The 12,812-nt window shown below is 49.1% G+C and overlaps 1 protein-coding gene across 1 annotated transcript; it reads left to right on the plus strand.

The window, feature by feature from the left end:
- Positions 1 to 633: 633 nt before the first annotated feature.
- LOC119269314 (UDP-glycosyltransferase 87A1-like) lies at positions 634 to 6,859 on the plus strand. Its single transcript, XM_037551109.1, has 3 exons — positions 634 to 770; positions 4,901 to 5,286; positions 5,493 to 6,859. Exons 1-3 carry the CDS (start codon positions 652 to 654, stop codon positions 6,386 to 6,388), a joined length of 1,401 nt encoding a protein of 466 aa, XP_037407006.1. The 5' UTR covers positions 634 to 651; the 3' UTR covers positions 6,389 to 6,859.
- Positions 6,860 to 12,812: the final 5,953 nt, after the last annotated feature.

Raw genomic sequence — 12,812 nt, forward strand, 5'->3', positions numbered from 1 at the left:
ACGATCAGTCCGTGATTTAGTTTTCATGTAAACCAGACTAGAAATTTTAACAAAAACAATATTTAAAAGTTTGTGAACCAGTGGGGTACTTATGAAAATACTCTTTATTTGTAGTTTTGGATTTTCTATATAGTGAATTTTAATCTGTATCTACCTTACACAAGTTAATTATATGCAGCATAGTCACCTAAATAACTGTTCTTACATCTCCAAATTCCGATTTAGCTTAGCCAAACAGCCGGAATAGAAAAAGATGTCATGATGTCAGCAATGATGTTATCATTTGCAACACTATATACAATTCCACTCATACAGATACGGGCATGATTCTTCTGTTGGCTTTGTCCATGAGAATCATACAGCTGCATTATTATTTTAGGATTTGCAAATTCTCATCTGGATAGATAGGTTTAGAAGAGAAATGTTAAAAAATGAAAAAATCTTGTAGAACTGGCCTGTTTTTTTTTTTCAAAAAGGGGGGCACTATGGCCTCTGCATCAGAACGATGCAGAACTGGTCTGGTACTGAATTATTGTATGCCGCCGCCGGCATACCTAGAAATCCGAAAAAAGATGACAACGTCTCAATCATCACCGCGTTACATAAGAGTACTCCACCGATCTCTCACCGCAGTCCGCACAGAATCAAACAATGGCCACGTCCGCAACGGCGGCTCGGCACATGGTCGCTTTGCCGTACCCGGGCCGCGGCCACATCAACCCCATGCTCGCCGTGTGCCGCCTGCTCGTCGCCGCGGACGGCGCCCTCACCTGAACCCAATGAGATTCGCTACCTACATGCATGTCATGTACGACATATAAGGCCTGACCCCAATAAAAAATTAAGTCTGACCCCATTAAGCTGCTAACGCCACATGATTAGACAAATAAAAGGCCCAAAAGCCCAGGCATCTTCGTTACTAGTCCTAGATCAATACATGTACGACATCTAAAAAAAGAAGATCAATCAATACCTGTACGAGGAATACACGGACGGCAGCCGCACGCCTCGTAGCTTTCCAACTCGCCTCGCCTCTCTCTCCGCCGCCTCGCCTCATCTCGACGCCGACGCCCGACGGCAAATAGTGTCGAAGCGCTCCGCTCAACTGCAGTCCAATTCAAGGCAGTAATATCACCTCCACATCTCTTCCCTCCATACGTTCTACCAAATCTAAATCTAATAGCCTAGTACGGGAGCTTTTTGCCCTAATTTTCTAATTCTTATTTTCATGGACTTTCATTGATGCAGGCTATGGAAAGATATTTTTCCAAGAAGAGAAGTCGATCACCTGACCCAGATAATGATGGGGGGACATCGAGGTCACCCATCAGATGTAAGCAAACTGCATCAAATGTCGCTGCAAGTAGTCTCCCAAAGCCTTCTATCCACAAAGAGATTAATTTAGATGAATTGCCCTACGATCCGGCTGATCGGAAGAGAATTTCGGAGTACACAAGAAATCCTAAGAAACAAGATGAGATAAGGCGACGATATTTAACAAGCAGTGGCGGAGCCAGCGTTGAACCATTGGGTTCAGATGAACCCAATGAGATTCGCTACCTACATGCATGTCATGTACGACATATAAGGCCTGACCCCAATAAAAAATTAAGTCTGACCCCATTAAGCTGCTAACCCCACATGATTAGACAAATAAAAGGCCCAAAAGCCCAGGCATCTTCGTTACTAGTCCTAGATCAATACATGTACGACATCTAAAAAAAGAAGATCAATCAATACCTGTACGAGGAATACACGGACGGCAGCCGCACGCCTCGTAGCTTTCCAACTCGCCTCGCCTCTCTCTCCGCCGCCTCGCCTCATCTCGACGCCGACGCCCGACGGCAAATAGTGTCGAAGCACTCCGCTCAACTGCAGTCCAATTCAAGGCAGTAATATCACCTCCACATCTCTTCCCTCCGTACGTTCTACCAAATCTAAATCTAATAGCCTAGTACGGGAGCTTTTTGCCCTAATTTTCTAATTCTTATTTTCATGGACTTTCATTGATGCAGGCTATGGAAAGATATTTTTCCAAGAAGAGAAGTCGATCACCTGACCCAGATAATGATGGGGGGACATCGAGGTCACCCATCAGATGTAAGCAAACTGCATCAAATGTCGCTGCAAGTAGTCTCCCAAAGCCTTCTATCCACAAAGAGATTAATTTAGATGAATTGCCCTACGATCCGGCTGATCGGAAGAGAATTTCGGAGTACACAAGAAATCCTAAGAAACAAGATGAGATTAGGCGACGATATTTAACAAGGGGACCTTACAGGCCGCCGTCTACTTTTGTTTATCCACACAGGGACATTGGAGATACACAACGAAGATTTAATCCAGACTGGTTTAAAGATTATGGTCGTTGGCTTGAGTATAGTGATAAGGTGCATAAGGCCTTTTGTTTATGTTGTTATCTTTTCAGAGATAATAATGAGGGACAAGCTGGGAGTGATGCATTTGGAATTAATGGTTGGAACGGTTGGAACAAGAAAAGTAGGCTGGATACCCACGAGGGTAAAGGTAATGTTAACAGCTTTCATAATATAGCAGTAAAACAGTGTGATGCTTTGATGAATCAAGATCAATCAATTCGGGTAGCTCTCCATAAGCAAACTGATCTTACAAAAAAGCAAAATCGAATTCGGCTTAATGCTTCCATTGATTCTGTTAGATACTTGTTGCATCAAGGCTTAGCTTTCCGAGGCCATGACGAAACAGAAGAGTCAAAAAATAAGGGAAACTTTCGAGAGTTGGTAAAAACTTTGGCAAATCAAAATGATGATATACGAAGTAGTTCTTGAGAATGCTCCACAAAATTGCAAGTGGGTATGTGGAGATATTCAGAAGGAAATTGCCAACTATTTTGCCAAGGTAACATCATCGTTAAATTATATTTCCTACTATTTTTTGTTGTCTTACAAGTTACACTAATCTCTAATGATGCCCTTATTGTTTTGCACAGATAACTTTGAATTCTATTATTGAAGAAATTGGAGGTGATGTGTTTAGTTTGTTGATTGACGAAGCTGCTGATGTGTCTGACAAAGAGCAAATGGCAGTTGTTTTGAGATATCTTAGCAAGCGTGGATTTATCATTGAACGATTAGTTGGAGTAGTACATGTGCAAGAAACATCGACAATATGTCTTCAGGCCGCACTTCAAAAATTATTCACCGATCTTGGTTTAAGCATAAAACAAGTCAGAGGACAATGTTATGACGGGGCTAGCAATATGCGCGGCGAGTTCAATGGCTTGAAAGCAAAGATTTTGCAAGAGAATAAATCAGCCTATTATGTGCATTGTTTTGCTCACCAACTCCAGTTGGTTACTGTAGCTGTAGCAAAGAAGCATGAAGATATTTCAGATTTTTTCTACATGATCTCCATTTTATTTAATGTGGTTGGAGCTTCTTGCAAAAGAAAGGACATGATTAGAGAGAAACATCGAGAGGATGTAATAAAAGCCATAGGTAGTGGGCAGATTAGCACTGGCAGAGGGTTAAATCAAGATCAAACTCTTCAGAGAGCTGGTGACACTCGTTGAGGCTCACACTACAGAACTCTCTCAAGTCTAGTGAAGTTGTTCCCTGCAGTCATGTCTGTTCTGAAATATGTGGAGAAAGAAGGTAAAAATGAAAAGAAAAGTCAGGCGCGTGGTCTTGTAGCATATTTTGAGACCTTTGATTTTGTGTTTTATTTGCACATGATGCTGCATATATTAGGAAATGCAAATACTTTGTCACATTCTTTACAAAAGAAGGATCAAGACATCCTAAATGCCATGTCATGTGTCAAGTCCATAAGGAATGAGCTACAAGAACTAAGGGAGAATGGATGGGACTCACTGATACAGAAGACATATTCATTTTGTGAAGAACATCACATTGAGAAGGCGGACATGCAGGAGCAATATATCAATCGACACAAACCAAGACAAAAAACTAATAAGACAAACCTCCAGCATTACCGAGTAGAGTGTCTTAATTCTGTTATTGACTGGCAACTTCAAGAGTTTGATGACCGTTTCAATGAGGTAAATTCTGCATTACTTGGTCACATGGCTTCTTTCAACCCAAACGATGGATTTGTTGCTTTTAACTTGGATAGCTTAGTGAAGCTAGCTGAGTTTTATCCAGATGATTTTGATTCAAAAAAAATGGATGATCTTGGTCCTGAACTGCGCACTTACATTGATAATGTGCGAGCGGATGAAAGGTTTGCTAATTTGGACGGGATTGCTGATCTTGCGAAGTTAATGGTGCAGACAAATAAACATGTTACTTTTCCCTTGGTCTATCATCTTCTAAAGTTAGTATTGATATTACCAGTTGCAACAGCATCCGTGGAGAGATGCTTTTCAGCTATGAATGTTGTCAAGAAAAAGTTGCGCAACAAAATTGGTGATCAGTTCATGAGTGATTGTCTAATTTGCTATGTGGAGAAAGAGATGTTTTCTCCCATTAGTAATGATGCTGTGTTTGATCTTTTTAAGGCGATAAAAGATCGAAAAGGAAAGCTTTAAATGTGAGTGACTTTACATGATTCTTTCACATGATATCACTTTTATTTTAAACTTGCCAAACTAACTTGTTATTTTCTTCACTGTTTTCAGAAAGATGAGAAGTTGGCTCTAAAATATGAAGTTTATTTTGGTACTACTTTTATCTATAATATGTAAGCAAGTGATTTTATAATTTCATCCGGTCGGTATGTTATGCACTTTTATTTTTCTGAAGTGACAAATATGTGTGATAAGTGATATCATATTCATTGTGCTTTTTTTGACTGATATAATCTCGTTGCAATTTGTCACAAAATAGGACTAAGTTCATTAAAAAAAATCACAACTAGTTAGTGAATGAACCCATTGGCGAAAATTTCTGGCTCCGCCCCTGGTCACCGTCGTCGTCACAGAGGAGTGGCACGGGCTGCTGGCCTCCGCCGGAGTGACCCCCACGCTGCCGGACCGCGTCCGCCTCGCCACCATCCCCAACGTCATCCCCTCCGAGCACGGCCGCGGGGCCGACCACGGCGGCTTCATCGAGGCCGTAAACTGCAAGATGGGGGAGCCCGTCGAGCGGCTGCTCGACCGGCTGGCGTTGGAGCTGGGGCGGAGGCCAGATGCTATCGTGGCCGACACGTACCTGCAGTGGGCGGTGGCGGCCGGCGCGCGGCTCGGCGTGCCGGTGTGCTCGCTTTGGACCCAGCCGGCCACGTTCTTGTTGGCGCTCTGCCATTTGGACCTGTGGCGACCAGCGGTTGAAGGTTTCAGCGAAGAAGGTACTAGCTAATTCGACCATGCTCCAAAATTTTGTTCAGAGAGTGTAGAAGACCGTTACTAATCAGGAAAAACTGAGCAATTTACTCCACAAGATTGTCTCTGTTTCCTCATAGAATATTTTGGATTCTTTAGCCTAGGACAAGCTTCAGTTTGATTCTTCACTAAATCGTAGACAACTGATGCGTTCTACTCGTATGCTCTGCAGAACTAAGCCGCAAGTCGTTGGAGCAATATGTACCGGGCCTCTCATCAGTGAGGTTGTCTGATGTCAAGATCTTCCTCGCTTGGGAGGGGCCAATCAAAATATCAGCGGAGGTGTTCGTCAAAGTACGCAAAGCGCAGTGCGTCCTATTTACCTCCTTCCACGAGCTCGAGCCCAGTTCCATGAGCAAAATAGCAGAGTTACTTCCCTGCCCCATCTATCCAATCGGCCCTGCAATCCTGCGTGCGCCGGACAACGGGGAGAGCGCCCGTGACGAGGAGCACCGGCGCTGGCTGGACGCGCAGCCGCAGAACTCGGTGCTGTACGTCTCGTTCGGCAGCTTCGTCGCCATGCCGCCCAAGCAGTTCGAGGAGATCGCCGTGGGGCTGTGCGACAGCGCGGTCAGGTTCTTCTGGGTGGCCCGGGACAGGGCCACCGCCGGCCTGCGGGAGATGTGCGGCGACAGGGGGTTGGCGGTGCCGTGGTGCGACCAGCAGGAGGTGCTGCGCCACCCGTCCGTCGGCGGCTTCCTCAGCCACTGCGGGTGGAACTCGGTGCTCGAAGCCGTGTGCGCTGGAGTGCCCTTGATTGGCTTCCCTGTTGTGTGGGATCAGCTGGTGAATGCCCGGATGGTCGCCGACGAATGGAAGACCGGCATCAACCTGAGGCAGCAGAGGGGAAAGGATGGGATCGTGAGCAGGGCCGCGGTCTCTGATGCCGCGAGGAAGCTGATGGATTTGGACAGCGGCGCTGGCCAGGAGATGAGGAGAAGGGCTGCGCAGCTGCGCGAGGCTTCCCGTGGTGCGGTCCTCGAAGGCGGCTCGTCGCAGCGTTCTCTCAGCGGTTTCCTGGAGGATCTTGTTGAGGGGAAATTGGAGGTCGCTGAAAGTTCTGCGTGAGTTCTTCGTTTAGTCCAGTCACCGCCAGAAAAATACTAGCTGCTTGTGGTTCAAAATGGTGCATCATAGCAAGGCCATATGTTATTTTTGAGCATAGAAATTTCAATTTTAAGGCTCACAATCTCGCAAAGCATACATGTAATCTAGGCATAGACATACATGTGTGGTTGGGCACTTCTGGTGACCCAACTATTGTATCTATGAACATTACTCTTATTCAATAAAGCATGGGAGATTTCTCAAAAAAAAAAAAAGCAAGGCCATGTGTCCTACAGATATTTCATTTTTTTTGCTGCACTTGAGAGCATTCTGACCGATCCCTATCCGGCGTTAGAGAAAAACAAATTCGATTTTGGTCACTACTAGGCGCCGGTGCGCCGGCCCAACTTTGAGCCGGTCATACCAGCAGCGTCCGATCGAACAACTCATGGTCGTACGATTCTCTTCTTTACTTTCACCAGGCGTCTTCTTCCTTCAAAAATAACTTCCAGCGCGCTACCAAGTTTGAAAGTACCACCCTGGTGCGCTCGCCTGTAGCCGCCCTCCCCGCCGGTCGTCGTCGTCGCCGCCGGCCGCAGTCGTTGCCGCCGGCCGCCGTCATGGTGGAAGCAAAAACAAAAGCTGGATCCAGCAAAAACAGAACATGGTGGAAGCAAAATTTGAAGTTGGTTCTAGTAAAAAATTATGGTGGTAGCAAAATAATTTGTTGGATCCAAACTTCTAATGATGCATGTGCTAGCAGTTAGGGTGGATGGCTGCATCATCTCTGCGTCTCCAGCTCGCCGGGTTCGAGTGCCAAGCAGCAAAAAATCTAGAAGCAACAAAAATCTTCCAGCAAAAAACTTCACCCTGGGTCGAAATCCGGTGGTCGGTTGAAGCAAAATCAAAAAAATGCTTCTAGCAAAAACAAGCTTAGGTGCCAACAAAAACGACATGAGCATTTGAGAGCTCTGCATCCGATGAAGCAAAAAATTATCTTGGTTCCAGCAAAAAAATACACCGGTTCCAACAAAAACAAAAAATTGGTTCAGCAAAAAATGCATCAACAAAAAATGGCCATCCTCTCTTGCAGCTCCCCCAGTAACCGGTTGGAGCTCCGGCGTGCACGATTGCAGCTCCCGACATTCGAACAACGTTGGATACAACACTCCTTGCTGCTGGATGTAGCTTCCCTGGCGAGGCACCAACCTTGTAGCACATACACCAGCTGGTTGCAGCAGACAAGAGCACCCGTTCCCGCAAAAAACGAAGATGTTCATAAAAACAAAAGGGGATGATAGCAAAAAACAAAGGGGTTGTAGCAAAACAAAATGGTGGATCCAGCAAAAAAATACCCTGTTCCAGCAAAGCCCCTCGGTTCCAGCACAAACTCGCCGCCGTTGCCAGGGCCGGGTGCAGCTTGGCCATGGCGATCGAAGCACCCTGGTTGCGACGGCCATGGAGAGGGCGCGTGTCCAGCTGCCGGCGGAGGCGGACAAGGTGATGAGCGTCACAGCCGTGGAGAGGTAGGAGCCACACGAGCACCATGGAAGGAGCTGCTCGTCGGGGGGATGGTCGTGCCATGGCTGACGAGATTGGGATTGGGAGGAGAGAGACTTGAGGGGAACGAATGACTGTAGTGTGTTCTGGAGAGATAAGATGAAGAGATAGGCGATGGGTGGTCCCAAATTCTCACGTAGTCACGTGGAGAGAAAAACTAAAGCGAGCTACGCGGCGTGACGGGCCGAAGCTTCGGCCGGCACACCGTTTTCAAACGTTTTCCTTCGATTTTTCTTCTCTAACCGGTACTTAACCAAAGGGAACTGTTTACATGCGGCGCGCCGGCCGAAACGCTTGGCCGGTCGCTCGCGAATCGTTGGATCGGGGTGACATCCACTCCCATGTAACAACGCGCACTCATGATTCGTGAAACGTGTCTCCGTCGAAGCCGCATGCGTGGGAACGCATGGCTGTGGGGGCCCACCCACCGCTCGCCAGCGCACCTTCCTTATCACCTCTCATTCTTTTCTCGTCCATCCACAAATCTACAAGACAAAGCCGCCATTTTTGCCCCCAAAGCTCATATCGTCAAGAACAACCCACCTCACATGCTAGCCATGGTCGTACATCGCCGTTCTTAGACTCCATGTAGCGCTCGCCCACCCTGTCTGTCAAGGACGGCGCCCCCTCCCCCCGAGCTCTCCCTTTTCCGATCTGGCGTGATGCTAGAACTGCGGGTGACTAGAAATGTTGGGACCGTATTCAACGTTTGCCGAAACCGGCTCGGTAATTTTCTACCACCCACGGTCACCATTTTTTTGCTACAACCCGCATCGGCGTTTGGCTACGACCTGGGCAGCACTTTGCTGGAACTGGCGTCGGCATTTGCTGCAACCAGCCAGGCGGCATGCTGGAAGTATCCACCGTTGTTGAAACTGGACGCATTCCTGGCCGCCAATGTTTTTTTGCTGGAACCAGCATTATGTTTTGCTGGAACCTGCTAGTTCTTTTGCTACAATCTTTTTCTTTGAATTTTCCGACGTGACATTCTTGTAGCAACCTTTGTTAATTTTAGCTGGAACTAGCTAATTTTTTGCTACAACTGACCATTAGAGGTTTTTGCTACTGAGATTTTTTTGCTGGATCAGTGGCTTTTTTTCTACAACAGGTGTTTTTTAGCTGGAACCGACTAAATATTTTGCTCCAATTGACCATTTTTGGTTTTTGCTACAGAATTCTATTTTTTGCTGGATCAGTGGCTTTTTTTGTTACAACCAGTGTTTTTTTAGCTGGAACTGACTAAATGTTTTGCTTCAGTTGACCATTTTTTGGTTTTTGCTACCGAGTTTTTTGCTGGATCATGGCAGTGCTAGTCGATGGTGGCGTGAGCTGGAGCCGCCGACACCAGAGTTTTTGCTACAACCATGACGACTGTGGGATGGAACCGATCAACAGTAGAAGCTAGCACACAATCGGCGGCGGCGCTGCAGTCCCGGTGGCCATGAGACGAGGGACGACAAGCTGACAACAGCGCCGGTCCCGCCGGGGCTGCCGACGCCGATGAACGCATTTCCCGCATCTAGCGAAGGAGCAACCCGACAGAGGAGGCGTGGTCTGGTGGCGACTACGCACTTTCCAGGGATGGGACCCGACAGAGGAGGCGTGGTCTGGTGGTGACTATGCACTTTCTAGTGGTGGGAGATTAGAGGACCGGATCTGACGGTTAGGGAGAAAACTATCGAATGGACAGGGTACGACCGGCTGAACTACTGAGCCAGCGCACCGACGCAGATCACTCGCCTTAACCAAACCCCTAAAATTATTAGTGGAGGAAAAAAATTCTCCATGGTGGTCGTGAATCTTAAATAAGTTTGGAGACATAGTAGAAATAAAAACCGCCCTACGATAATTCAAAAACAATATGAAGGTGCTTATAGGGCTTGGACCAACGATCGTTGCTAACTGCGGAGTGCAGCGGAAGTATACGAGTAGGTGTAGATCGTACTTAGAGTCCCGAGAACCTTTGATGGACGGCAGAACTGATCCAAGCACATACCTCCTCGCCCCTCTTGTGTCGCTCCCGCGGCGGTCGAGGGGGGAAACCCTAGCACCGCCGGGCCCGTGCCCCTCATCCCTCCTCTCCTCCTCACCGCCGTCGGGGTGCGCCGCCGGGCAAAGCCTGGTCATTGACGGCGGTAACGGGACCCTCTCTCCCCTCTGCCGGTGAGCTCGTTGCGGGCGGTCTCCTCGGCAGGTGGCGGCGCGTTGGCGGCGGGGCGCGGCGACGTGATCTCGGGTGGCAACGAAAGGCTCCTATGCGTGGCCCATGGCCGTTGCCGCCCTGGGGATCACGGGGATGGATGCACGCGGCCGTGCCTGTGGTGCCTGCCGCCCTCGATCTGGCGCGGCCAGATCTGGTCGCCGGCGTCGCGGGTGGCGCATGGCTGCCCTCGACGGCGGCGGCTGGCTTGGGCTGGTGGTGCTCCGGCTGTTCTTTGCGGTGGGGGCAGGTTCTGGTGGTGGCGCTGGCTATCGGTGTGGTCACAGCACGGCTATTGGCCTCGACGGCGGGGTGCGGGGGGTAGAGGTGGCTCTGGTTGGTGGTGGTGGCAGGGACGGCTGGTCTCTTGCTGGATCCGACCGGATCTGTCGTTGGGGGTCGGCCGGCGGCCCGTGGCACCGATGGTGCGTGCTAGGCAGCTCCGGTGCTTGGTCGGGCGTGGTCGCTGCTCCGGCCGTGGGCGACGGCGTGGGGAGGTCCCGCGGTGGTGGCCTCCCGGTGGCGTGGCGTCTTCACGGTGGCTCGACGGTTCTGCCCGTGGAAGCGGCCGGCTTCTCTAGCGTCGGCTCATCTGTGTTTGGACCGTCTCGACCTTCGCGCCATCTCCTCGTCGCCCGAGCGCGACTCCCTTCAAAGGGCTGGTCCTCTCCCAGCCGCGGTCCACCGCTCGTCTCGCGCCCGGTGCTATAGGACCGAGTTCGTCTCGCGCACGGTGTAGCAGGATTGACCTCGTCCCCCTCTCTATGCTGCAGGAATGAGATCGTCTTGTGCTCGGGGGCGCAGGACGGGTCGGTGGATGCCAATTTTGGCCGGCCTATTGGGTCTCGACGCCGGGGGTTGCCCAGGGGTGCGAAAGGCAGGACTTTTCCCCTCGTCTATTTCGCTGGGGTTGCGGCGGGTCTCGCGTGAGGTGGTGTCAAGGTCTTGGATGCCGGGGCGGCGGCCCTAGTAGTGGCAGCACGGTGCTCTTGGGCGAAGCTCGTGCCTTGGTGTTGCTCGGTCATTGACATGTGGGCGGCTTGGCTGGATTAACGAGCTGCTCAGGTCATTCGGCTCATTCTCATTAAGCTCATTATCATTAAGCTCGTTATCATTAAGCTCGTTATCATTAAGTTCGTTACTATTAACGAGGAAAAATCTCTGTTTAGCTCGGTTCGTTATGGGCTCGTTATGCTCGTGAGTGTTCATGAGTGCTCATTAAGGTAATAAACAACACAGAAGAATTCCTTCAACCCATAAAAAATTCACTATAGAATAAATTAAACAAGCACATTAAGGTAATAAACAACACACAAGAATCCCATGCTCCCATCAAAACTTCAGGCATAAATTAAACAAGGACATTTGGCTCCTGACGGCTGGCTTCTGGTAGGCTCTAGGGTCTCCTCGCGGCTGGCTCCTAGGTCTAGGAGAAGTGCTGAAGTGGGTTCGGGTGCTAGGCCCCTAGGCTAGGCTAACTAGCAACTCTTTTGTTAGTGGGCTGATTTGAACTAGGGTCTCATGTCAAACTTTTGAAAATTAGCGAGCTAAATGAGTTAGCTCGTGAAACTCATTTGCTCGCTCGTGAAGCTCGTTAATCTTCACAAGCAAAAAAAACACTGTTTGTTTTGGTTCATTAACTAACCAGCACGAGCCAAAACAAGCCAAACTATCGATCTCTCATTATGCTCGTGAGCTTCGAGCTTTTCGTCCAGCCCTAGTGGCCGGGGTGTGGCATTCGGTGGCGGTGGGTTTTGGCCGAGGTGAAAACCTATTCTATCTTCGGATGGACCGGCGGCGGCGAAGATCGTTCCCTTCTTTAAGGCGTCGTCACAGCTCTCATTGCCCGTCATGCGGCTCCACGGGAAACTCTGATCCTCGGATCGGGTAGTGGCGGCGCTCCGGTGTCGTGCCCGTCCTGAAGGCGCTGCCTTGGAGCTCATGGTCTGTCATATGTAGCTTCATCTCCTCGTTGTGGTAGTGCTAGGGATGGTGGTGCTGCGCTCAACGCCTATGTATCCTGCTCTGGGTGTGTGCATGTATTGCGGTGGCGTGTATTTGTACTGGATGCTTGATGATTGGTGCTTTATATATAAAGCGGGGCAAGAGCCTTTTATGGTAGAACCTTTGATGACGATCCCGCGAACCGCCCTCTAACAAAAGACCGAAAGCATGGCCTCTCTACTTGGTTGGAAGTGTATGGTCCTTACGATCTGGCAGCGCTTCACCATCCAAAGCAAATCGTCGCCGGAGAAATAAAGGGAGGAGATTAAAACCACAGTGTGCTTCTAATTATGAGGATTAGAGAAACTAGATCTAGCTCTAATTAGTCAACAATGACCAACTACAACTAGAACTAGATGAACCAGAGGAGGCTCCTAAAGTTGTGTATTGAAAAGGGCCAACACCTCATGTATATATTGGTTCGATGGGAGAGGAGGGGCTGCCACCAAACACTAGTAGAAAATAGGGCTTTGGTCCAGGCCGGGTAAGCCCATTAATCCTGGTTCACTCATGAACCGAGACCAAAGGGGGCATATGTCCTGGTTCATGAGGCCAGGGGGTCGGTTGGGCCTCGTGGGACATTAGTCCCGGTTCGTCTGGACCCTTTGGTCCCAGTTCCAAACATGAACCGGGACCAATGGGCCTCTCTCCTGGCCCACAACCATTGGTCCCAGTTCGTGG

The sequence above is a fragment of the Triticum dicoccoides genome, chromosome 3A (genome assembly GCF_002162155.2).
Source record: "Triticum dicoccoides isolate Atlit2015 ecotype Zavitan chromosome 3A, WEW_v2.0, whole genome shotgun sequence".
NCBI classification, from domain to species: domain Eukaryota; kingdom Viridiplantae; phylum Streptophyta; class Magnoliopsida; order Poales; family Poaceae; genus Triticum; species Triticum dicoccoides.